The 26,887-nt window shown below is 35.9% G+C and overlaps 1 protein-coding gene across 1 annotated transcript in view; it reads left to right on the forward strand.

Annotated features, from left to right (window-relative positions):
- Positions 1-26,887, forward strand: part of LOC122217724 (probable ATP-dependent RNA helicase DDX60) — a 185,359-nt gene that overhangs the window by 134,328 nt on the left and 24,144 nt on the right. Inside the window, exons 30-37 of the mRNA XM_042935122.1 lie at positions 1,153-1,300; positions 3,474-3,626; positions 5,779-5,883; positions 11,224-11,424; positions 16,635-16,739; positions 17,037-17,178; positions 18,787-18,908; positions 26,608-26,755. Coding sequence (XP_042791056.1) covers positions 1,153-1,300; positions 3,474-3,626; positions 5,779-5,883; positions 11,224-11,424; positions 16,635-16,739; positions 17,037-17,178; positions 18,787-18,908; positions 26,608-26,755 — 1,124 coding nt within the window. The remainder of the gene's footprint in view (positions 1-1,152; positions 1,301-3,473; positions 3,627-5,778; positions 5,884-11,223; positions 11,425-16,634; positions 16,740-17,036; positions 17,179-18,786; positions 18,909-26,607; positions 26,756-26,887) is intronic.

Raw genomic sequence — 26,887 nt, forward strand, 5'->3', positions numbered from 1 at the left:
GTTTGTTACCTTGATTTAAAACTTATAAATAGTTAAACCACAATATGTGGGCCTCCACTAGTACTCTGCCTCATGCTCTGCAAACATTAGGGCCAGGCCTTTCCATAGTTATATTCTTGAGTTAAGGGTTATGTTAGCTGGAGGTGAGACCTCTTAGTGATGGGTTACACGTGAGCTCATCTTCTCATATTTGGAGTTGTCTTATATTCACAGTTAAGGGGAAAACTGAAAAAAAAAATCAAAGAAAGGGTAAGTGATCTGGGTATCTGTAAAAGGCTGTTACATTGAGAGGTAATGGATAATACAGTCTGATGACATGGCAAAGGTTTATGCGACCATATCTTAGGCAAGATTCCCTAGTAGCGAATCTTGAAGGAGGGTATCGGTGTAAGTGATTTATTGAAAGGTTGAGCTCATGAGGGCCCTGTAAGAAAGTGAAGGAAGCATAAAAAGGGAAAGTGAAGAAAATATGCATAGATATGGGTCTTGCTGCAACATTGCCTGAGCCTGATCCAATAGGGAGATCTGAGAGCATCACAAAATTGCCCAACTTGGGTCAAGGTGGCTGATTTTTGTACTTCATGTCAGTCAATTACTGGCTATGGGCAACTTCCTCACTCTGAGGAGAGGTTGTAAGCTCTTGTCCAGGAAGCTCTTGTCAGTTGAGAACAATTCTCCAGGGAACAGTGTAACTGAGAGCCCTTCCTTACCAACCAAACTCAGAGAGCTTGTAGCCTCTACTACAAGAAGGAAAGGAGAATGGCCTGAAATTGGCAATGTGGAGCAAGGGGTATGCCCATGTTACCTCCAAGCCTAGAGTAATGAAAGATGAGAAAGAGAAAATGATCACCAATTTAGCAAGAGGAATCAAAGTCCTCTGGGGAGAACTGGATGTGGTAAGAAGGCTACTTGCAGCAAGAAGGTAAGGGAACACTCAGGGAAAATATGGGTGTACAGGGAAATTATTTTGCTATGGGATCACAAGGCCCAGAAGCTAATGAGGAAGTGCATTAGAGGAGGAAGTTTGAGTCAAAATAGTACAGATGTATATAGGAGTGACTGTCTGGGTGATGAGGGGGTCTGGGAAGTCATGGGCTCACTATGGTAAGCAAATCTGACTATTCATTGATTAAAATTTATTTTTATGCACAGAGATGAGAAAAGCCAGAAAAATCCCAGAAAAATGGATCAAAGACTAATACACGAAGCTGAACATACTAATCTACTCAGGACTTTAGAGAAGAACCTGGAAATCCCTCAGGAGTGTACCTATGCTAACCAAAAAGCAATAGACACAGAGGTCAGCTCTTAGAATGAAATGCTCCTCCAGGAAATGATTTCGCTCATCAGCTGTTATTTCTCAGTTATAGACAGTATTGAATGCAATAACTAAATGCAATCTCTACGAGAATAGAAATCTTTGTGTGTGAACTTCCAGTTACATATAACTCTTGAGGGCTTTGCAAAGCATGTCTAAAAAGGATAAGATCAGGATTTATAGATTATTTCTTGTTTGTTAACAATTAGCCCCTGAGAGGGTCTGCCCTTTTATTATTTTTTCTTTCACAAAAAGGGTTTTCACAGCCTGAAATCTAGACTTCAATCCCACATGCTTCATTTGAATATTTGGGTACATATGGTTCAATGCTCTTTAAATAATGTACACAGAATTTGTCAAAATCAGAAGCTTTGGATATTGTAGTTAAAACATACCACTAAAAAGACATTGTTATATCTAAAAGTGGTATGTCAATTTTTTCATTAAAACTTTTTTAAACATTGGGGTACAAGTGCTACTGCTGGGAATTGACCCAAGGGATACAGGAGTACTGATGCATAGGGGCACTTGTACCCCAATATTTATAGCAGCACTCTCAACAATAGCCAAATTGTGGAAAGAGCCTAAATGTCCATCAACTAATGAATGGATAAAGAAATTGTGGTTTATATACACAATGGAGTACTATGTGGCAATGCGAAAGAGTGAAATATGGCCCTTTGTAGCTACGTGGATGGAACTGGAGAGTGTGATGCTAAGTGAAATAAGCCATACAGAGAAAGACAGATACCATATGTTTTCACTCTTATGTGGATCCTGAGAAACTTAACAGAAACCCATGGGGGGAGGGGAAGGAAAAAAAAAAAAGAGGTTAGAGTGGGAGAGAGCCAAAGCATAAGAGACTCTTAAAAACTGAGAACAAACTGAGGGTTGATGGGGGGTGGGAGGGAGGGGAGGGTGGGAGATGGGTATTGAGGAGGGCACCTTTTGGGATGAGCACTGGGTGTTGTATGGAAACCAATTTGACAATAAATTTCACATATTAAAAAAAATAAAAATAAAAACATAATAAAAATATATATTAACAAAAAAACCCTTTTTTAATGCAAATAATTCATGCTTAAGGTAGATGAATTTGAAAATACAAATTAATATAACAAAGCAATGCCATCAATCAGAGGTAATCACTTATCTTCTGGATGAACCTTTCATTTGTGACTACACACACACACACACACACACACACACAGGTCTTTTTTTTTCTTTTAAAGTTTATTTATTTTGAGAGACAGAGACAGGGTGAATGGGGAGGAGCAGTGAGAGGGGGAGGGAGAGAATCCCAAGCAGGCTGCGCACTGTCAGTGCAGAGCCCAACGTGGGGCTTGTACCCATGAAACCGTGAGATCGTGACCTGAGCCAAAACCAAGAGTTGTGGATGCTTAACTGGCTGAGCCACCCAGGCGCCTACACACACAGTTCTATTATATACCTTTTTTTTTCTTTTTCTTTTTTTTTTTGTAAACTTCATGGTCTCTCTCTTTTTTTAATAACCATGAATTTACATCGTCATTTGAATTCTTTCTCAATATTCCATTGCATGGATGACTATACAACTGAAGTGTCTTTGGCTTTTGGACACTTAGGTTGTTTTTGTTTTTTTTTTTTTTTTGTTTTTTGTTTTTCTTTTTCTCCCTCTCATAAGCAGTATTTATCTTTGTACATATAACTCTATACAAGTGGATTTCCTTCTTAGGGAATTGACATTTTTAAGGCCATTTGTGATGGATTTGCAGTGAGAAGTAAGCACTCCCCCACCATATGGGGTGAGGAACCTGCCCAGCCATTCTGGAGAAGTTTCTCTTTCTCCCTGGGGAGAGCTTGCAAGGCTTCTTCAGGTCATGCACTCACACTTCCTCTGGGTGTTTTATCTACTGTGTCGTCAGGACTTTTCACCTGAGTGGTGGGGTGAGAAAGTGAGAGACAGTCTGTTCAAGATTTTGGAATATTTCCTATAGTTACTGCTGCTGCCATAAAATGTTGTTTGTACTCACGTAGAGTCCATTTCAAGCACTTGCTTCGTTTCGTCAAACGACTGCATAGTATGACTGTTATTTTCATTTAACTATTTTATTTTCATTTAAATTAAACTTAGATAAGAAATGATCAAAATCCCTAACACTCTTGCTTCTTTCAGACTTTGCAGATGGTGTTTGATCGAGTAAAATTCACAAGAAAAGGTGAAGAACTGAAGGCTTTGGCAAGAAGGGGTATTGGATATCATCACAGCTCTTTAAACTTCAAAGAAAAACAGTTAGTTGAGATTCTTTTTCGGAAAGGATTTATTAGGGTAGGTAAATGTTTTCATTCCAAAAAGTGAAGCTATGTGTGTAGGAAAGTGAGTGTCCATGAAAAATGGACCACTTTTTTCTCATCTAATTATATCTTTTTTTAAATAGCCCATAATGTCACTGCATATTCTTCCATCTCATTTAATTGAGGGAGGGGGTTTGAAGTTTATCATTTAGCTTTTCTCTTTTTCAAGAGATTAAAATATTCTCTAAACAGATACTTTTCTAAATATTTCTGTAATGAAGCATACCTATTATGATCTTGGAACAACCCCTTTCTGTTTCATTTATAATATCTAGGGAATTTTGTCAGCTGTTCATATAATTTTGGCTACAGACATTCTTTCCTGGGCTTGGAGGACGCTTATGATAGGATTTTGACCAAATCTTTTCGCAATTTAATAGCTGAAATAAGAGCAAGAATGCATTGCTTCCTCAGTGCCCCAATGCATACCTTGGCAATGAATCATTCCTAAATGAGTCACTCCTAAATGCTCTCTCTCCTATCACTAATAATGGACAAGAGGAAGATTACTTTAAATAGCTTGAAAACCAACCCTTACTATGTTTTAGTTAGTATGTTCCATGAGGGTGCATGGGGATAATCTGGATAAATTCACAAGGAGGATTTATATAATTTCTTTGTTTACATCTTGAGTAATATTTAAAAATAGCCTGTGAGTTTTAAAAATTATCCATATTAAAATTTTTGTATGATGGATATTACATTTGTGTGTGTGTGTGAGAGAGAAAGAGACACAGAGATACAGAGACACAGAGTGAGAGAGAGGGAGGGAGACAGAGCAAGAGGAGGAGGGTTGAGAGGAGAGAGTACTACTGTAAGGAGTATCTTTTAATCTTGAACTATATGTTGAGAAAAATTAAAGGGTAATTTTTTTAATCTGGATAAAAACAAAACTATGTCATTAACAACTTTGCTTAATTTCTCTCTTAACTAATAATAAGCTATTTATATGCTTTAAAAGCCAATAACTGGACACAAAATTTTCTCCAGGATTATAAATTCGGGAAAATAGGCACACTTATTTTGATCAGTATGTCTTGTGTCTAAAATACTATATGTTAAGTGGTAGTGTCTTAATTACTATTATTTTAATAAATGAATAATTGGATCACTGTAGAAAAGACACTATGGAAATAGTGATAGCTTTGTTATAAAGAACACATTTTTAAAAAGGTGTTTTTTTCTAGTTACAGCATAAATTTAATGTTTTTACTCTGCCCACTTTTTTTAATTGAAGAACTTTAGAAAAATTCTTAATAAATGTGTTTTTCATTGTCACAGATGTATTCAGTTACAGAATAAATAGAGAAAATTATTCCAAATACTTAAATATTAAAAATAAACCGTAGCATATATGACAGTCAATGTAAAGAGAAAAAGAAAGCCATTTAAAATACCCAACATTATATGAGAAAATGAGCAAAAGTTGATCATTTAAGAAACTTTAAAGTTTATCCTACCCCTTTGTTTGGTCAGTTATCAAGGCAATTCAGAGGGAAAAATGAAACTGTTTTAGTATTATGATAAAATATGTTCTTTCCAAAGAAATAAACTTCACAAATAAGTTATAGTGGATGAAGTAGGCAATTGCCCAGAAGTGGGTTTATGAAAGTATTATTACTGTGTCATAAGGAAATTCCCTTTTTAGTTATTATTAAGAAATACTTACTGAACACCTGTCATTTATTCTCAGTGTGGAGATACAATGGTGAATAGGGCTTGGAGTCTGGTATAGGAGAAATAAACAAATACTATTACTATTATACTAGTAGTCATTAATGCTATGAGGAGAAATAATGTAGGATAGTGTGGGTGGTTATTCTGGGTGTGGTAGACCAGAAATTTCTCTTTGACATTTGAGCATAGAACTGAACAAACCAGGTGAATATTTGGGAGAAGAATATTACGTGCAGAGCAGTGACTGGCATGGTCCTGGGCTGAGAATGTACTGGATGTGTTTGTGAAATAACAAGATTACCAACGTGGCTAGTATCTCTAGCCACTTGGTTCACTTGGGAAAATACCATTTTCCAACTGTGGTTCAGCTGAACTTCAAAGAGTTTCAGTAACTATATGGCATTCTAGTGAAATGCTATTTTACGACATAATTTTTTTTCTCTCTCTAGGTGGTGACAGCTACTGGGACACTTGCTTTAGGCATCAACATGCCTTGTAAATCTGTGGTTTTTGCTCAAAACTCAGTCTACCTGGATGCTTTAAATTACAGACAGGTATTTCAATATGCATACACTCACTATTGTATCATGAAAATGGGACCATAAAATAGTAAAAAATGTGAGCTGTTAGTTTACAAACCTATTGCAATTTGTGTGCTAGCACACCTTGACATTCATTCATGCCTGACTGTCATTTTTAGCTGTGGTATAGGGGAAAGCATGTGAGCCAGGAATGGTGTGGCCATCACTAACCAGATATGTGACCTTAGGTGAGATATCTGACCCGCCTGATCCTTTTTTCCTATCTCCAAAATAGGGGTAATAATTATTATCCCATAGCATTTGTAAAAATTAAATGAAGTAATTTCTACAAAAGGTACACATCAAAGGTGCCGGATAAACATTTACTCATTCATTTCCTGTGCATGTGATTTTGCCTCTGGAGCTAACACTTCTCTCTTTTTTTCTCCCAATACACAATCTTTTACCAAGCCCATTTCATTATTCTCCTACATGTAGTGGTATTCGATTTTTGCCTTGCAATTTCTGCTTTCACCTACATGTAGTGGTATTCGATTTTTGCCTTGCAATTTCTGTTTTCACTATCTCTCATCATATATTCTTGGCCTTGTATTATTATTTTTAAATGTTTCTTTATTTATTTTGAGAGAGAGAGAAAGAGTGGGGAAGGGACAGAGAGAGGGGAGAGAGAATCCCAAGCAGGCTCCTCGCTATAGTGCAGAGCCTGACACAGGGCTCCATAGAGTGACGCAGGGCTCAATATCACAAACCATGAGATCACGAACTGAGTTGAAATCAAGAATCAGATGCTTAACTGACTGAGCCACCCAGGCACTTGGCTTTGTATTATTAAAACAGTTCTCTAGATTTTCGATTCTCCTTACTCTCCTATGCCCCGCACACAGTATAGTTTGTCTTTATAGGCTTCCATACTCAGGAACATTTGATGATTCTTTCTGCCAGTGGCATCAAATTTCGATTAATTAGCCAATATTCAAGTTTTTCCCCTCTAAGCACTTACTTTCTATTCCCTTATAGACTTTGTTCCTACCCAATATAACACCCCTGTTATTTCCCACCACTTTACCAACCTCTACCCCCCTTCTCCTGATTTCTTCTCCTGCTCCTGTGTCTGCATGAGCTCTCCTCTCCCACATCATCTTTGGGAATCACAGAGTTAGGGTTCTGGAGCAAGGGTGTTATAATATTTCAGAAATTGAACTTGGGAATCAAATTACCAGGGTGTGAATTCAGGACCTTTCACTTTCTGGTGTTTAACTACAGACAAGTCTCTTCTACTCCCCATGTCCTTATTTCTACATTGTAAAATGGAGTTAATGATCATATTGTCTTAATGACTACAGCTTTATAAGATAGCTTAAAATCCAGATTTGTGATGCCTTCAGTTTTGGTTTTCTTTTTCAGGATTGCTTTGGCTATTTAGGGTCATTTGTGGTTCCATAAAAATTTTAGGATTGTTCTAGCTCTGTGAAAAATGCTGGCAATATTTTCATGGGGATTGGATTAAATATGTAGACTGCATAAAAACATTTTAACAATGTTTTTCCAGTCCATAAGCATGGAATGCTTTCCCATTTCTTTATATCCTCTTCAATGTCTTTCATAAGTGTTGTATAGTTTTCAGAGTATAGATCTTTTACCTCTTTGGTTGGGTTTATTCCTAGGTATCTCATTGTTTTTGGTGTAATTGCAAATGCGATAGATTCCTTGATTTATTTTTCTGTTGCTTTGTTATTGGTGTATAGAAATGCAAAATAATTCTGTATGTTGGTTTTATATCCTGTGACTTTGCTGAATTCATGTATTAGTTATAGCAATTTTTTTGGTGGAGACTTTCAGCTTTCTACATAGAGTATCATGTCATCTGCAAATAGTGAAAATTTGACTTTTTCCCTGCCAATTTGGATGCCTTTTATTTCTTTTTGTTGTCTGATTGCTGAGACTAAGACTTCTGGTACTATGTTAAATTGTAATGGTGAGAGTGGACATCCTTGTCTTGTTCCTGACTATAGGAGAAAGGCTCTCAGTTTTTCCCCATTGAGGATATTACGCATGGGTCTTTCATTTATGTCCTTTGTGATGTTGATATATGTTACATCTATACCTACTTTGTTAAGTTATTTATCAAGAATGGATGCTGTAAAAAAAGAAAAAAAAGAATGGATGCAGTATTTTGTCAAATGTTTTTTCTACATCTATTGAAAGGATCATATGGTTCTTATCCTTTCTTTTATTAATGTGGTGTATCATATTGATTGATTTGCAAATATTGAACCACCCCTGCAGCCCAGAAATAAATCCCACTTGACCGTGGTGAATAATTCTTTTTGTGTCCTGTTGGATTTGATTTGCTAGCATCTTGCTGAGAATTTCTGCATCCATTTTCACCAGGGATATTGGCTTATAATTCTCCTTTTCAGTGGGGTTTTTGTCTGGTTTTTGGAATCGAGTTAATACTGGCCTCATAGAATGAGTGTGGAAGTTTTCCTTCCATTTCAATTTTTTGGAACAGTTTGAGAAAAATAGGTATTAACTCTGCTTTAATTTTTTTTTTTAACGTTTATTTATTTTTGAGACAGAGAGAGACAGAGCATGAACGGGGGAGGGGCAGAGAGAGAGGGAGACACAGAATCGGAAGCAGGCTCCAGGCTCTGAGCCATCAGCCCAGAGCCTGATGCAGGGCTCGAACTCACGACCGCGAGATCGTGACCTGAGCTGAAGTCGGACGCTTAACCGACTGAGCCACCCAGGCGCCCCATTAACTCTGCTTTAAATGTCTTCTGGTAGAATTCCCTGGGGAAGCCATCTGGCCCTAGACTTTTGTTTGGATTTTTTGATTGCTATTTCAATTTCTTTGCTGTTATGGGTCTGTTCTGTTTCTTTCTGTTTCAGATTTTGTAGTTTGTATGTTTCTAGGAATTTATCCATTTCTTCTAGATTGCCCAGTTTGTTGGCATATAATTTTTTCATAGTATTCTCTTATCATTGTTTGTATTTCTGTGGTGTTGATTGTGATCTCTCACCTTTCATTTGTGATTTTATTTATTTGGGTCCTTTCTCTCTTCTTTCTGATAAGTCTAGCTAGGGGCTTGTCAGTTTTACTAATTCTTTTGAAGAATTAGCTCTTAGTTTCATTGGTCTGTTCTACTGGGTGTTCTTTTTGTTTGTTTCCATATCATTTATTTTTGCTCTAGTCTTTATTATTTCCATTCTTCTGCTAACTTTATGCTTTATTGCTTTATTTGCTGTTCCTTTTCTAGCCGCGTTAGATGTAAGTTTAGGTTGTGTGTTTGAGACCTTCTTACTTCTTGTGGTAGACCCATATTGCAGTATACTTCCCTCACAGGAATGCCTTTGCTGTATCCCAAAGTTTTTAGACTGTCATGGTTTTATTTTCATTTGCTTCCATGTACTTTATAATTTCCTCTTTAATTTTCTGGTTAACCCATTCATTGTTTAGTTGGATGTTCTTTAATCTCCATGTATTTGTGGTCTTCCCAAATTTTTTCTTGTGGTTGACTTCCAGTTTCAAAGCGTTGTGGTCTGAAAATATGCATGGTATGATCTCAGTTTTTTTGTACTTGTTGAGGCTGATTTGTGACCTAGTATGTGATCTATTCTGGAGAATGTTCCATGTGCACTCGAAAAGAATTTATATTCTGTTTTAGGATGGAATGTTCTGAATATATCTGTTAAATCCATCTGGTTCATTGAATCATCCAAAGCCATTGTTTCCTTGTTGATCTTCTGCCTAGGTAATCTGTCTATTGCTATAAGTGGGGTGTTAAAGTTCCCTACTGTTATCATATTATTGTCAATATGTTTCTTTATGTTTGTGATTAATTGATTGGTATATTTGGGTACTTTCATGTTGGGAGCACAAAATTTACAATTGTTAGATCTTCTTGGTATATAGACCCCTTAATTATGATATAATGCCCTTCTTCATCTCTTGTTACAGTCTGTTTTAAAATTTAGTTTGTCTGATATAAGTATGGCTACTCTAGCTTTATTTTGGCATCCATTAGCCTGATATATGGTTCTCCATACCCTCACTTTCAATCTGCCAATGTCTTTAGTCTAAAATGAGTCTCCTGTAGGCAGCATATAGATGGGTCTTCTTTATTTTTATCCATTCTTATACTATACATCTTTTTATTGGATCATTATTGGTCTTCTTGGGGAAGGGCCTGCTGCTCTAATTCTTAGGCGGATTTGCCTAAATGGAGATGTGCCTGGAGGGTGCAGGGGTGGGGCTTGGTGTAACACCTCCATTCTCTACCCAGTGGCACAGTTTAGCTCACTGAAGTCAACCAGTGCTGGTGGGCTATTTGTGAAAATGGCTTTGCCCCATTCTCTAGTCTCTGGAGTGGGAAGTTCACACCCTCCCAGACACAGAAATAATCATTCCTCCTGTGTCTCCAGCTTCTGTCAGATCCCTACCTTCACCCTGTCTGTGTCTGAGCTGTCCACCTGTCAGGTGGTATAGCTCTCCTCTGTTTTGTCTCAGCTGTGGCTGTGTTTCAAAATCATATACTTCAGAGACTTCTGGGGCTCAACCTACGCTTATACTGTAGGAGAGGGTCTCACTGTACTATGGCCAGGCCTGGCTTACCCCATAAAACAGTTGCATAACCACACAGCAGCAACAGCTTGAAGTTTATGGTAAATCACAACACACAGCTGATGCCAGGGTTTGCTGTCCTCAGCCAGAGTCTTTGTTCCTATACAGGCCATGGGGCAGCTCAGTAGCGCCCACCAGATCTTTTGCCCATGGAGAGGCTATATCACCTCTACCAAATGCACTTCGTATAAGGAAATCACTTCTCCCTTCTCCCTGGGCTCCCCCTGCTTCCTCGCTGCAGCACCTGAACTTCAGACTCTCTATTCTGCTGTTTATAAAAAAAAAACGGTGGTATTGAAACCCTCTCCTTTTTCCCTGTCAGTGGTTTTGGGGAACAATTTTCTTGTGCACTCCTGTGTGTATGTTTTCACTCCTTTTTTCCCCCACTCTTTCTCTCTGGCTACTTTTCAGGGGTAGTGATTTTCTTTTGTGAACCTGATACTCTCTGCTCCCTGTCTCCTTCTCTTTTTCTCCTCTGTGAAAAGGGCTCCCTCCTCTCTGGGGCACGGCGGCTTTTCTCTCCCCCAATTCACTTCTCCACGTTGCGTACCTGCCATGTTCTCTCCCTCAAATTATGGGGATTGATCTCTTAATCCTCAGATTGATTTCCTAGGTGTTCAGATGATTTGATGTTGATCTAGCTGTGTTTAAGAGATGAGACAAGGTCAGGGTCCTCCTCCTACTCTGCCATCTTTCAGGGAGGTTTTACTTTGTAATTTTGTTTCCAGATGTCTGGACGTGCTGGAAGACGAGGTCAAGACCTGATGGGAGATGTATATTTCTTTGATATTCCATTGCCCAAAATAGGAAAACTCATTAAATCCAATGTTCCTGAACTGAGAGGACAGTTTCCTCTCAGCATAACCCTGGTCCTGCGACTCATGCTGCTGGCTTCCAAGGGAGATGACCCAGAAGATGCTAAGGCAAAGGTACCGTGCTTGACATTTTCTGAGGTATTGTCTTCATTACTAGCTGCGCTGTGATTGGGTTTGCTCTTGATTAGAAGTCTGTAGCAGTAACTCTTCTGTTTCATCAGTTTTTTTTATGTTTTGCAATGTCTTAAATAGTATAAGGTTGGGAGTGGAATGGGAGAATAATAATTAGTTTTATTTGTCTCCTCTATCAATTATAGAATTCATGGCTGGATGGACATATGGAATTAAAAATTACCTTTTTCATGTGTGATCAGCATTATCCTACAGTACTAGGCATGCTGCCTATAGATTTTAAAAGATGTGGGTTAGATTCTGGTTTTCAAAAGGAACAGGATTCGTTGTTATTTCATAATAAAAGTTTATTTTTTTTTGTAAAAAAGTAGTAACCCAAAGTCGTCAAAGAACATTTAGATAATGCAAAAGTTTGAAAGAAGGAAAAGGTTTTATCATCCAAAGACAGTGAGTGATATTATCATTTTGGTATTTTGGCATAGGTATGCATTTGGTTTCAAATACTGATATATTTAATTGGACTTCAGAATATGGTTGTAAACTTTTCCTGAAGTTTATTTGCTCAGGTAAATATTTTAAGTCCAGTGCCACAATGAGAGGTTTAAAATTCATAATTAAACCAATTTGATTTTCATCCTTATGAAGATGCATTGTTAAAGACACCCATTCTTCCCTGTTTTTGTATATGCCCAATGAAATCAGTGTTTGTCAATGTGTTTGTCAATGTGAGGGTTCTTTTAGGACTTCTGTGATGAGTTGGCTCTTGTGTTGTTGATGGTCTTACAAAGCAGGCACATATCATTTTAGACCAAAACTTCCCCATTTCTGCATTCCTAAATGTTACTTCTGTGTAGGAAAGAAAAACACATTTTTAGTAACCTTTTAAAAATATTTTTTAGAAAGTTTATTGAATTGGTTTATTTTCTTTGCCTTGGCATATTTGAGAAGATCTATCTAATCTTTATACATAAAAGGCTCAAATGTGGACATAAAATTCTTAGAATATTCTCTTTACTCATCACATCAAACTAAGATAGCTTCTTTTCTTCTGGCATTTACTGTTACAGAGGAGTAGATTTTTTTCGTCTCCCCTAGTGGAGCCATGCTAATTCCTGTTTTCTTGTAGTTAGTTTGATTTTTTCTGTCTATGTAATTATATGAATATTTAAAAAAATCCTTATGTTTCAAATTCTTTTCCTCAAGATTTTCTGTTCTGTGAATCAGTTTTTAAAGTGATGTTTTTGTTATTAAATGTTAAGAGCTTTGAAACTTTATGTTCAGGTTTAAAAAACAATTTTAATGTTTATTTATTTTGAGAAAGAAGGATAGAGAGTGAACAGGGGATGGGCAGAGAGAGAGAGGGAGACAGAATCCCCAGCAGGCTCTGCATTGTCAGCATGGAGCCTAATGAGGGGCACAAACTCACGAACCCCAAAATCATGACCTGAGCCGAAAACAAGAGTCGGACGCTTAATTGACTGAGCAACCCAGGCTCCCCTTCATGTTCAGATTTTTTAAATTGTGGTAAAATACAAATAACATAAAATGTATCCTCTTAACCATTTTTAAGTGTGCAATTCAGTATTGCTAAATGTATTTGCATTGTGCAATGCTCAAGTAGTTTTGGAATGCAAAAGAGGTTTCTTAAATTAGATCTTTGATATTTGCTTCTGTTTTAATTTGTTCAACTTTTTCAGGAAAAGTTTTAATTTTTAAATCAAAAATCCTTTTTTGGTTCTCTAATGCTATGTTTTTCTTCATTATGATAAATCATGTGAAATTTATCTTTCACATTGATAATGCTGCTCTCCAGAGTTTCAGTTCTGCTCTCTAGTAATACACATGTGGATATTAAATCTGCTATGGAATTTTAGTTCTCCTGAAATTCTTCACTATTTCTTATGTCACTCTTTCACATTTTAATAAAATATTATTTTTTTAAATGTCAGTTTATAATTGTCCACTTACTTTATGTTGTTGTGCCTTGTCTTGTAGCGGTCTTGTCTTAGGACATCCGAGGATGCCAAATAATTTTTCAAAAAATTTTGTTGCTGCATGAAGAAAACAATTTTTATAGGTCGACCTTTTTTTCCTTTATGGTACCTTTTTGTTGTTGTTTGGTTTTGTTTAAGAGTAAGAACCAGTGTTTTCCTGATGGTTCTACAGAACCTGGTCCCTGATTTTCTTGTTGACCTCACCCTTCTCTTCCCCCCCACATGAGCCCACTACTGCTCCATAGATACTTCAGGTACATTACAGTCTGAGGACCATGACTTTGCGTGCATAGTCTCCCTGCTTTACCTTATTCAAGGTTTTGTTCTAACATTACTCTCAGTGAAGACTACTGTTACCACCCCTTCTAAATTGTAAATGTATCTCCTGTCTGCTCCACTGTGATCCTTATTCATTTATATATAGCATATATCTCTTTTTATATAGCATCAAATCTCTCTCTCTCTTTCTCTCTCTCTCTCTCTCATGTTTTTATTTGTTTTCTCTATATTTCTCATTGAAATTTTCTCATTTACCCTGTGGCTAAAGACGTTTGTCCTAATTTCTGTGCAGACATTTATTTATTTATTTATTTATTTATTTATTTTTAATTCTTATTTATTTTTGAGAGACAGAGCATGAGCAGGGGAGGGGTAGAGACAGAGGGAGACACAGAATCCGAAGCAGGCTCCAGGCTCTGAGCTGTCAGCACAGAGCCCGATATGGGGCTTGAACCCATGAGCTGTGACATCATGACCTGAGCCAAAGTCAGAGGCTTAACTGCCTGAGCCATCCAGGCACCTCAGCTTGTGCACACATTTAATAAGTATTGTTAGCATGACAATAATTTTAGAAAGATGATCAATTTTCTTATAAAGAGTTGATCTATTGTGTGTTTTTGTCACTTTTGAATGCAGGTATGTTTGTTTCAATCTTATGGAAAGAGCCTAAGTGTCCATCAACTGATGAATGGATAAAGGAAATTGTGGTTATATGTACAATGGAATACTACTTGGCAATGAGAAGGAATGAAATATAGACTTTTGTAGCAACGTGGTTGGAACTGGAGAGTGTTATGCTAAGTGAAATAAGTCATACAGAGAAAGACAGATACCATATGTTTTCACTCTTATGTGGATCCTGAGAAACTTAACAGAAGACCATGGGGGAGGGGAAGGGAAAAAAAAGTTAGGGAGGGAGGCAAACCATAAGAGACTCTTAAAAACTGAGAATAAACTGAGGGTTGATGGGGGGGGTGGGAGGGAGGGGAAAGTGGGTGATGGGCATTGAAGAGGGCACTTGTTGGGATGAGCACTGGGTGTTGTATGGAAACCAATTTGACAATAAATTTCAGGAAAAGAAAAAAGAAATAAATCTTATGGATTGCCAAGGAATAAAATACATGATTTTACTCTGGCTTCTCTCTCACCACCTAATTGCTATTCAAATATCTATCTATCTATTTATTTATTTATTTAGAGTGTTGGCAGGGGAGGGGCAGAAGAAGAGGGAGAAGAGAATCTTAAGCAGGCTCCATGCCCAGCACAGAGCCCAATGTGGGCCTCGATCTCACCACTGTGAGATCATGACCTGAACTGAAATCAAGAGTTGGCTGCTTAACCGACTCACCCACCCACGCACCCCCAAATACCCTTTTAAATCTGAAGCTAGATGAATGGCTTTTGGCCCAAATGTCAGTATTTAGTAGATTTTTAACTTATGTATCTCTTCTGGACTGAAAGTTTATTGATCTATTCCTGCCAGTCTCGCTGCCACATTGATCACGTGGATGTCATTCACCACTACAAACTACATTATGCATTGCTGTCAGAGTCCTTACTGTCCTAATCAGACTTTAGTTATGTGTCTACATCTCTAAGATTACAGTGAACCACCATGAATTGCTCACCCTCTTAGTCGTCTGCTGTTTTCTTGCTATTGCCATCTAATTCTAAATGTAGAGCAACAGAAGAGGTAGCAGGAAGGGCATTTTTGGCACCCTGAGAAAGAATTGTCCTAGAGTAAAGGTGATGTCCACTATACCTCCCTTCCTTTCTCCCTTCTTTCTCTCCTCTCTACGTTCCCCCCCCCTTCTTTTCACAGAATCCACTGGCCTTAAAATGATTGCAGATTCTTCCTAGGTTCTATAAGCTCTCAGGCTTAATGGTGGCCAGGCTTAAATTTTGGTGATGTTGGGAAGTTTTCCTTTTGTTGGAACCTCATAGACATTTTAGTGGGCACATAAAAGATATCTGAACTGCTACCTCAATGCTGTTTTATATTGGAAACCAAGCAATCTTTTTACTACTTCGGTTCTAATCAAGATAGTTCCATTATTTTTGCAACAGTACTGCAGGACGTGCCACAGCATATCTTGTTTTCTCGCAGAACAAACCAAGAGCTGTAAACTCTTAAACTGGATTCACATTTATTGTCAGATTATTTGGCAGTACGTTTCATTTCTGATGATTCTGTTTGATACGTTCTGGTTGTTAAAAGAAGGATGTACCATGCCAGAAGATGGTAAAGCAAACAATATGAAATGTGACTGAGTCTTGGGTAATACCTATCCTGTTGTTTTGTATTCTTTTGTGTGATGGTCAGTCAGGTGCAGCCACAAGAGGAGTCAGAGGTGGAGCTCAGGAAAATAAAGTACTGTAAGTGTTAACGACAGGAACCACGGCACTCTCTGCAGGACTCTGTACAAAAGACAGCAGGCTGGTCAGGAGGCAGAGGATAAGAGCAGCAGGATGGTTTGGGTGCCTGCTTTTATTAGAGTTTCTATAGGAAAAGCAAGACAGGGCAGGATAAGCAGTTTAGCATTGGCTGGTTTGAATAATTCTAGTGAGCTTTGTGTGGGCGGAATAGGTGGCCTCTTGTGGCCTGGTACCTGGCCCTGGGATGATTTAGGATACAAGAAATTTTGACTCTGTGGATGCGAGTCACTGAAGGAAGTAGTTAGGGGTATGTGCTTGGGATTGGTTGGTTTGCCTATGATAGGCATGCTTTTAGGCAAATTGTTATTATGTTTAGAAATTAGCCAGCACTGGGAGGAGCAGTCTCTCATCAGCCAGAGAAGTTTTTTTAAGATGTCAAAACATCCTAATATACAGGAAAAAAAAATTGAATTACAATATACCCATATTATTATTTACAAATGAATTTCATAGAACTAACATGGTGTAAATTATTCTTTCAAGGTGCTGTCAGTGCTAAAGCATTCATTGTTGTCCTTCAAACAACCCAGAGTCACGGAGATGTTAAAACTTTACTTCTTGTTTTCTTTGCAGTTTCTTATGAAACAGGTATGGCTGCCCTTTGTTTTTGTTTTTTTGTTTTTGTTTTTGTTTGTTTTATTTTTTTGAAAAGGAATGGAACTATCTTTAATTTTTATCATGCCAAATTAGTTATAGTCTTTAGAAGGTCCTATCCATTGACTAATATTTCTTACACTTGATATAATTACCAAAACTTGGCGAGGTAATGATTACCAATCCCTCTTACATTGGCATTAAGTACTATTTTAAACTGATAATCAGTTCGTTATTAATTCATGTCTGTGGTGAGTTGACTCAAACTAATAAATTATTTTTGTTCTTTAGGGCTATTTAGATCAAGAAGGTAAACTGATGGGGTTTGCTGGACTTGTATCACATTTGCATTATCATGAGCCTTCTAATCTTGTGTTTGTCAGTTTTCTTGTAAAAGGCCTTTTCCGTAATCTTTGTCAGCCAACTAGGAAAGGTAAGCTTGATGTTTTGGGTATATAATCTAAAAATAGTAACAGAGACTATATGAAGCCAACACTTGAGGAGTATTTTTTTCTACAAATATTTAGATAATTTAGAGATGCCAAACTAGATAAAATGAAGTTTTATATACCTACTAATTGTATGGAAGACAGCCATATTTTGTGACACCTATTTTAAAATGTCAATTTCTTATGAACTTTAGTGATTTCTGGACTCCAGGATTCAGAACTTATTAAATAATGTATGGTTTTTTAATAAATATTTTTTCTAATTAAATGTTACACATGCTCTTCATAGAAAAAGGATATAGGAAAGCATTATGTTAAATAGGAAATTCACCATCCGTGTTTGTGTATATTTTCTTCCAATCATATTTTCTGAGACTGTAACTATATAGTATATTTAAATAACTGATATTACTTTAATTGCATAATCTAGAATCTTGCTTTCCCCAAAATATATTTTTGCCAATATCCTGTAAATTTTTTGTGAATTCCATTTTAATGTCCACCTAATACTCCATTTAACACATTTTTTATTAAAACCTTTTTGGTTTTTATAATTAAACCATGGACCTTTAAACAGCGTCCCTAAAAGAAATATTTTCCTTTTTGTGCTTACATTTGTTATAGTTCCTAATGCCTGGCAAATGCTGTGCCTTTCGGAGCGTTTCTTTATCTTCTATCATGAATTGATAACAACAGTTATCAGGTTTAGTTACTATGCTCTGACCATGCATTGTTCTGTGAAACAAGGATACTCAGGAAATTCTGTCCCCTCAAAAGCTCTGCAACAGGAGAAATAATTTCCTGCAAGCGGAAATACAGTTGTGTTTATTGTTATGTGTGTGTGGGTGGGGTGGGGTATGAGGGTGTATGCTATTATAAACATGGAGATAGAAAATTTGATAACTTTATGAGGCACATAATATGGCTATCACTATTTTGTAAATGAGGAAACTCAGACACAGAGAAGTTAAATAAATTGCCATGGTCACACAAATTACTAAGTGTCAGAGCCAAGATTGAAATAGGAAGAGTCTGATTCTGGAGCCCAAGTTATTAAATGCAACACCTTTTTAATCACTACTGTATAGTGCTCATGTGTTGTGAAGAATAGAACGTAAGTCAAGTTGATGGTATCTTAGTATGAGTGGCGAGAAGGTAAGACAGGGAGGTAAAGCTGGGAGGTGATTTGTGGGCTGTACTTTGGAAAGCCTTAAATGCTAGACTAAGGAGATTGGATTTTGTTTATGAGCCATTAGATACAATCAGAGATTTTTGAATAGGTGAGAAACATGATCATAAAATGCTTCAGGAAAACTGATCATAGCCCGAATTTGGGGAGTAGAATTCAGGTAAGGAGATGAGGCAATTTGTGGTTGGAATGGCTAGGGTATGAATTAGAGTGGGAGTAGCAAGAGTGAAAAAGAAGGCACAGATGTAAACTGTCAGCAGACGGAGTCATTCCTTGGTTGCTATATTTGTCACAGATTTTCAGTTTTCATGAAATGAAATGCAATAGAACATACAATTTAAGTGTTAAAAATGGGATTGATACCGGTTTTTACATTTGTAACAAGACACTTTGTTTTATATAGGCTCAAAACATTTTTCTCAAGATGTTATGGAAAAGCTAGTGTTAGTATTGGCAAATCTATTTGGAAGAAGACTGCTTCCGGCGAAGTTCCAAGATACCACTCTCAAGTTTTATCAATCAAAGGTAAAATGTATGCTTCTGATAACATTAAATAATTAGTATAATTAAATAGACCCTATCATAAGTGATTCAGCAGCAGTAGCATTTTTATCAACATAGGTTTCATTTGTTTTGTGGAATAATAATTTTTCTTTCTGTAATGACTATTAAATTTAACCTCAAATTCATAAGCTTCTCCCTGTAAACCTGTCAAAAGATCAATTGCCTTAAGAAAAATAAGATCGAGAATTTTGTTCATGTTTTCCATTTGCTTGTATGATAGTGTCAAATTATAGCATTCAGCAGCTAAAGAAACCATGTAGATAATTATACATTGAAGGAACTTTAATGAACTTAAAGAAAAGTCCCTATCATTGAATCTGTAGTTCTCATAGGGTCTTTTTATGTTGAGATAGGGCTATGTTAGGAAATATATGTTGTGAACTCTAATGTCCTCATTGAAAAAAATATTAGAATAGTCATTGAAGAAATCATTCCTTGACTCATACAGAATAGAAACAAAAAACTACTTGCCGATTTTATTTGAAAAATATTCTTTGATCATGATTTGCTATTTTTAAATCAACATCAAATACTATTACCAATTTACTCTATAAGAATCTGAGAAAGTGGGATAGTCCGGTTATACTACATAATCTTAGTAAAAGGTGACAAGGAACAAAAAGAGATGAGTTAATCTATATTGTCTAATTCCACAAATACAAATCTTAGGCCTCACACAATGTTGTCTTGATCAGTGAACACATCTTTAGTTACTGGTCTATCATCTTCACATTTTTTTCATCACATGTATACGCTTGAAGTATTGCTCGTTTTGTTTAAATGATTTATATTAAACTTGGGAAAGTCAATATCTGAATTCTCACAAAGACATCATAAAAATCTACAATAAAAGAAGGTTTTGCATGAAGACCTCCTCTCTCACTGTCACTCTCTCTCGCTTTTCTTAAAGTTTATTGGAAATTTGTGCACTTCCAAGTAGGGTATAGTAAATGGTCATCATTTGTATTGCAACAGAGAGCTGTGGAAACAATGATTGGCTAAAATTATACAATGGCAAGAACTTATTCAAGGTGTGATAGGGATCTCTAACCATGGTTTTTCTCCCAAAGAATTTGTTGATTCTGGACACGGTTTGAAAATGTTCTTAGCATATACAGAGCCTCTTCTGTGAGATTAAAAAAATTATGAAAGCTTTTAGTGATCACATGGGGCTAAAGTGACAAAAACTTGAGAGACATCGTATTTCTATGAGTTTACTGAGGATGTTTATACTGAGTCCCAGATCTGCATGAAATGTTGGCTTACTACACAAAATTTTTTTGTAGTCTTGTGGAATTTATTAAAGAAAACCCATGCAGGGGCGCCTGGGTGGCTCAGTCGGTTAAGCGTCCGACTTCAGCTTAGGTCACGATCTTGCGGTCTGCGAGTTCGAGCCCCGCGTCGGGCTCTGGGCTGACACCTCAGAGCCTGGAGCTTGCTTCCGATTCTGTGTCTCCCTCTCTCTCTGCCCCTCCCCCGTTCATGCTGTGTCTCTCTCTGTCTCAAAAATAAGTAAACGTTAAAAAAAAAAAAAAAGAAAGAAAACCCACACAAAGGAAGGTTCTGCATTTATTCATAGGCTTGTATCCCCCTCAAAACATTTTGAAGGCTTTTAGAGCTGAAGGATATAAAGGGTTAGGAAGTTCTGTAGGAAAGAGGTAAATCTTTGGCAGTCTTAGGACTGAGAAAACTAGGCCCACCAGTCTCATTCATACTCAAAGTTCCAAGAGGGTCATGACTCAGGAACAGAGATAAATTGGATATAGACTGAAATTTAATAAAACTGGAAAACAATATTAGCAATACCAACAATATCACTTTAATCTCTACTTGGATCAAAGTGATCACATCTTCACTCATTTAACCAAATACAAAAGGGGGAGAACTCACTCTGGTGGAAGATGACATCAGCCTACCAGGTCCTTTAATAAACAATTTCTGGTGAAAAAAAAGCTACAAAACTAAAAAAGTGAATAAGCAAGAACATATGGCCAGATGGCAGGAAGAAAAGCAGGCAATAGTAGTACACACAGAGATGATTCAGATACTGGAGTTAAGAGACAAAGAATATAAGTATGGTTAATATGTTAAAATAGGAGAAGTGATAGACAAAATTCAGAAAGATGGAGATTTTCACCATATAATTAGAATTTTATCTGATAATTTTTTAATATTTGTTTATTTATGTAGAGAGTGCATGAGCTGGGGAGGGACAGAGAGAGAGGAAGAGAGAGAATCCCAAGCAGGCTTCACGCTCTGTGTAGAGTCTGATGCCGAACTCGATCTCACAACTGTGAGATAAGGACCCGAGCTGAAGTCAAGAGCTGGATGCTTAACCAACTGAGCCACCCAGGCACCCTTTCTCAGATAATTAAATGGAGACTTAAGAATTGAAAAATATATCTGATCAGAATATATATATCAGAAGAAAGAATCAATGAGCTGACAACTCAATAGAAAGTATCCAAATGGTAACAAAGAGAAAAAATTAAAATAAAGGCAGATAGCATAAGAGAATTATAGATCACATTCAAAATGTTTAATGTTATGTAATGGGAGTCCCCTAAGAAGAGGAGGGAGAAAAATGGCAGAAGAGTATTCAAAACTAATTAACTTGGAGTTTTCCAAAGCTGATAAAAGATAGCACTCCATAGTTTCAAAAGCTTATAAGTCAAATTCAAGAAGGGTAAATATAAAGAAATATTAAACAAAAACTACTCAAAGTCAAAAAAAGAGAGAAAATCATAAAGTGGCTAGAGCTGAAATAGACATTTCCTTGAAAAAAAAGCAATAAGATTGAAGGCCAACTTTTTAACCAAAATAATGGAAGCTAGAAGAAGATGGGCAAAAATTTCATCCTACTCTATTTTCATACAGAAATATGTACATATATTTTAAATATAGTTTAAAATAGGGTAAATATATTGTGATTGAATTAATATCAGGAAGATATGCATATATCTACCTTATTTTTTTAGCTTTATTGTTATTGAAGTATAATTGACATACAAAGAATTGCACACGATTAATGTATACATCTTAATGTGTTTGGACATATGCATATACCCATGATATCATTACTATAACCAAAGTACTAAATACATTCATCACATCCCCAAACTTCCTAGTGTGTGGGGTGTTTTTTGTTTGTTTGTTTGTTTTTTTGGTAGGAACACTTAACATGATGTTTATCCTCTTGTATTTTAAAGTGCACAGTATTGTATTGTTAACTATAGGTAGTTTGTTGTACAGCAGATCTCTAGAATTTACTTATCTTGTATAACAGAAATGTCATATCCAATGAAAAACAATTCCCCATTTCTTTAGGCCCTTGCAATCACCGTTCTGTTCTCTGCTTCTGTGAGTTTGACTATTTAAGATATAAATGGAATATAAAAATTTATAAGGTATAATTTCCAAATACGTGAAATCATGAAGTATTTGTCCTTCTACAACTGGCTTATTTTACTTGGCATAATATCCTCTAGGTTCATCCATGTTATTGCAAATAGAAAATTTTCCTTCTTTTTTTTTTTTAATGTTTTTTATTTATTTTGAGAGAGAGCAGGGGAGGGGCAGAAAGAGGGAGCCCAAGTAGGCTTTGTGCTCTCAGCACAGAGCCTGACATGGGGCTCAATTTCACAAACCATAAGATCATGACCTGAGTCGAAATCAAGAGTTTGATGTTTAACTGACTGAGCCGCCCAGGTGCCCCAGATTTCCTCCCATTTTAAGATGGAATAATATTCTACTGTAGGTATATTCCATATTAAATTATCTACTCATCGGTTGATGGACCTTGGGTTGTTTCCATATCTTGCCTGTTGTGAATAATGTTGCAGTAAACATGGGGGTACATACATCTCTTCAAAATCTTTATTTCAATTATTTTGGATATATACTTCAAAATGGGATGACTGGATCATATGGTTCTATTTTTAATTTTTGAAGAAACCTTCAAATTTTTTCCATAGTGGCTGTACCGCTTTACATTGCAACCAAGAGTGTATAGGAATTCTAACTTTTCTATATTCCCCTCAACACTTATCTTTTGATTTTTTGATAATACCCATCATTAAAAGTTGAGTGACTTAATATATATGGTGGCCATTTGCATGTTTTCTTTGGGGAAGTGTCTATTCATGTCCTTTACTCCCCCTTTTTTTTTTGCTCTTAAGTTATAGAATATTCTTATATATTTTGGATATTATCCCCTTATCGGATAGATGGCTTAGAAATATTTTCTCTCATTCTGGAAATTCCTTTTTGCTTTATTATTATTATTATTATTATTATTATTTGCTGTACAGAAGCTTTCTAGTTTGATATAGTCCTACTTGTTTATTTTCATTTTTGTTGCCTATGCTTCTTGTGTCATAAAAAACAAAACAAACAAACAAAAAATTCCAAGACCCATGTCCTTATATTTTCTTCTATGAATTTTATAGTTTCAGGTCTTCTTTAAGCCTTTAATCCATTTGAGTTTATTTTTATGTACAGTGTATGGTAAAGGTCAGTTTCATTCTTTTATATGTGTATATCAAATTTTGCCTGAAGAAACTATCCTTTCCCCACTGTGTGTTCTTGGCACCCTTGTGAAAGAGCTGCCGACCATATACATGGATTTATTTCTGGACTCTATTCTGTTCCATTAGTCTATATGTCTTTCATTATGCTGGTACCATACTGTTTTGATACTGTGGCTTTGATGTATATTCTGAAATTAGAAATGGTGATGCCTCTGGCTTTGTTTTATTTTCCCCTCAAGGTCATTTTGACTATTCAGGGTGTTTTATGATTCTGTATGAATTTTGGGATTATTTTTCTATTTCTGTAAAAAATGCCATGGGATTTTGGTAAGAATTATAATGAATCTGTAGGTCACTTTGGATAGTTTTGTCATCTTAATAGTAATTATTCTTTCAATTTATGAACATGGAATGCCTTTCCATTATTTGTGTCCCCTATAATTTCTTTCAGTGTTTTATAGCTTTTAGTGTAGAGACCTTTCATCTCCTTGGTTAAGCTTATTCCTAAATATTTTATTCCTTTGATGCTATTGTAAATGAGATTGCCCTAATTTTCTTTTCAAATACTTAATGTACAGAAACACAAATTTTTTTATGTTGATTTTGTATCCTGCAACTTTGCTAATATTGCTTATCAGTTCTAATAGTTTTTGTGTATGTGCTAAAAGAAATATATGCCTTAGGTAAACAAAAAATCTAAACTTGGGAAACTTGAAAATATAACAGGGCATGAAGTGCACTAGAAAGGATAATGTGTGGGTAGATAATATCTACTGTACCTAAAAATAATTGTAATATGTTATAATAAATTTATAATATATATACATAACTAAAATGCATGACATTTATAATGCAGGTGTTGGGAAGAGTAAATATATTTGAATATTTTAAGGTTCTTGCAGTATTAAGAGTCATGTAAATTAAAGATGTATTTTGTAATCTCTGGGCATAAAGATTAGCAAAATAATGCACAAATAAATGATGATAGAAGAAAAACTGATAAAAAAAAGACAAGAACAGAGAAAATAATATATAATATATAGTCAAGATAGAAACCGAATACTAAAATAGTATATATAAACTCAACTGTGTAAGTAACTACATTGAATATATATGTGCTAAATGCATCACATAAAATACTAACATTTTTAGATTGTATTAAGGAAAAAAAACCCCACAATTATATGCTGTTTATACAAATCACATCTTAGCTATATAGTCCAAGAAAGTTTGAAAGTAAATGCCAGGTCAGAAAATGCCAGATCAATACCAGAAGAATCAGAAACACCTTAAGTGTCTGAAAATTAACAGATTCATTTCCAAATACATGTAGGACATCAGAAGAAATAGCAAAAGAGTTAACATGGTTCTGAGACTGAAAGCATGGGTATAATACAGAGACCTGATGTAGTTGTAAGCCTTTTAACACTATTTGATTTAAAAAAAAAAATTTGGGGCGCCTGGGTGGCTCAGTCGGTTAAGCTTCCGACTTCAGCTCAGGTCATGATCTCATGTTCAGTGAGTTCGAGCCCCGCATTGGGCTCTGGGCTGATGGCTCAGAGCCTGGAGCCTGCTTCCGGTTCTGTGTCTCCCTCTCTCTCTCTGCCCCTGCCCCGTTCATGCTCCGTCTCTCTCTGTCTCAAAGTAAATAAACGTTAAAAAAAATTAAAAAAAAATTGTACTTGTAATGTTTACTATGATAAAATACATCTTGGGCATAAATTAAATTCCTTAAAAAAGAAAATTAAAAAATTAAAATAAGAAAAATACATATAGGACAAAAATAAAATGGAAATTATAAAATATTTTAATTAAATAGTGAAAGAAGCATACACATACAAGATGCAATTCATTCAGTGATTGTAGGGAAATTTATAGCCTTATAATCATATTGTAGGAAAGAATAGAAGCTGAAAAAAAAATCAATGATTTAATTTTCAACTTAAGAAGCTGGGAAACCAAACAAATGAAATAGAAAATCTAACTTAAGGTAAATTTTACAAATATCAGGAAGGAAAATGGGACATTACTACAGATCTTACTTCGGTCATCAAAAAGAACAAAAGGGGGATATTATGAATGATTTATGCCAAGACATCTGGCTATTTGTACAAAAAGGGAAAATTCCTAGAAAATGCAACTTTACCAAACTGACCAAGGAAGATATAAAAAGTCCTCAGTGTCTGGTACCAAAGAAATGTGATCAATTGTTTTTAAAAATCTCCATGAAAACAAAACAAATGAACAAACAAAAACAGGCCCAGGTGATTTCATTGGAGAATTCTTTCAAACATTCAATGAATACCACCAATTTTTCACAAACTCTTCTAGAGGATACACACTTTTTTTGGGGAGAAAAACCTAAAATTCATACCAAAACCCTACAAGGACATTATAACAAGGAAAACTATAGATGCATCTCTTTTATGAATGTAGGTGCAAGAATAATTAACAAAATATTGACAAAATGAATCCGGTGAGGTTTTGAAAACCTTCCCAACCAAGTGAGAGTTATTCCAGGCATGCAAGTGTACTTTTTGTTGTTGTTTGCTCTCGAAACATGTTACTAGATTCTTTGAAATATTCAGAAGTCTAATGTAAAAGAAGTGTCAAAGGGGGGAAAGAGAAAGAGTTTGGAGAAACAGACTCCAAACTATACAGAACACACTGATGGTTACCAGAGGGCAGGTGTGTGGAGGGATGGGTGCAACAGATGATGGGGACTAGGGACTGCACTTGTGATGAACACCCGGTATTTTACAAAAGAGTTGAATTACTAAATTGCACACCTGAAACTAATATAACACTTTACGTTAACTAACTAGAATTTAAATAAAAACTTAAAAAAATTTTTATAAAGAGGGTGTCGATTAAGTAGTGTGAAAGCAGATTTTTGAGAGTGAGGGTATTGGTTTTTATAAATGCATGTAGAAACAAAAAATGAACTTTACCTTAATTTCACAGATGAAGGAATGAAGCAGTTACATTGTTGAATAAATAGGTAACTACAGAATTATATTGCGGTGTTCTTTGCCATTCTTCCAGAGTTTCAGTTTTTGAGAAAGATATATAGATCTTTCTGAAAAATAGTTGGCCTTTAGGTGTTCTTAATGATCTTCTTGCTGACTTAGGTGTTCCTTGAGGATCTTCCTGAGGATTTTAATGATGCTTTACATGAGTATAACATGAACGTTACAAAAGACTTCGCCTCCTTCCTACTAAGTGTTTCTAAATTGGCTGATATGAAACAGGAATATCAACTCCCATTGTCAAAAATAAGTAAGTATATCCTAGCCCCATTGTGGATTAGAAAGAAAAAGTAATTTTTCTAAGAATATTTTTCCCAGAGGAAGGGTAGAGCCTGGGAAATATCAGTCTGCCTTAAAATAAGGGGATTCTTTCTACTTTCCA

Source organism: Panthera leo, chromosome B1, assembly GCF_018350215.1.
Source record: "Panthera leo isolate Ple1 chromosome B1, P.leo_Ple1_pat1.1, whole genome shotgun sequence".
Taxonomy (NCBI): domain Eukaryota; kingdom Metazoa; phylum Chordata; class Mammalia; order Carnivora; family Felidae; genus Panthera; species Panthera leo.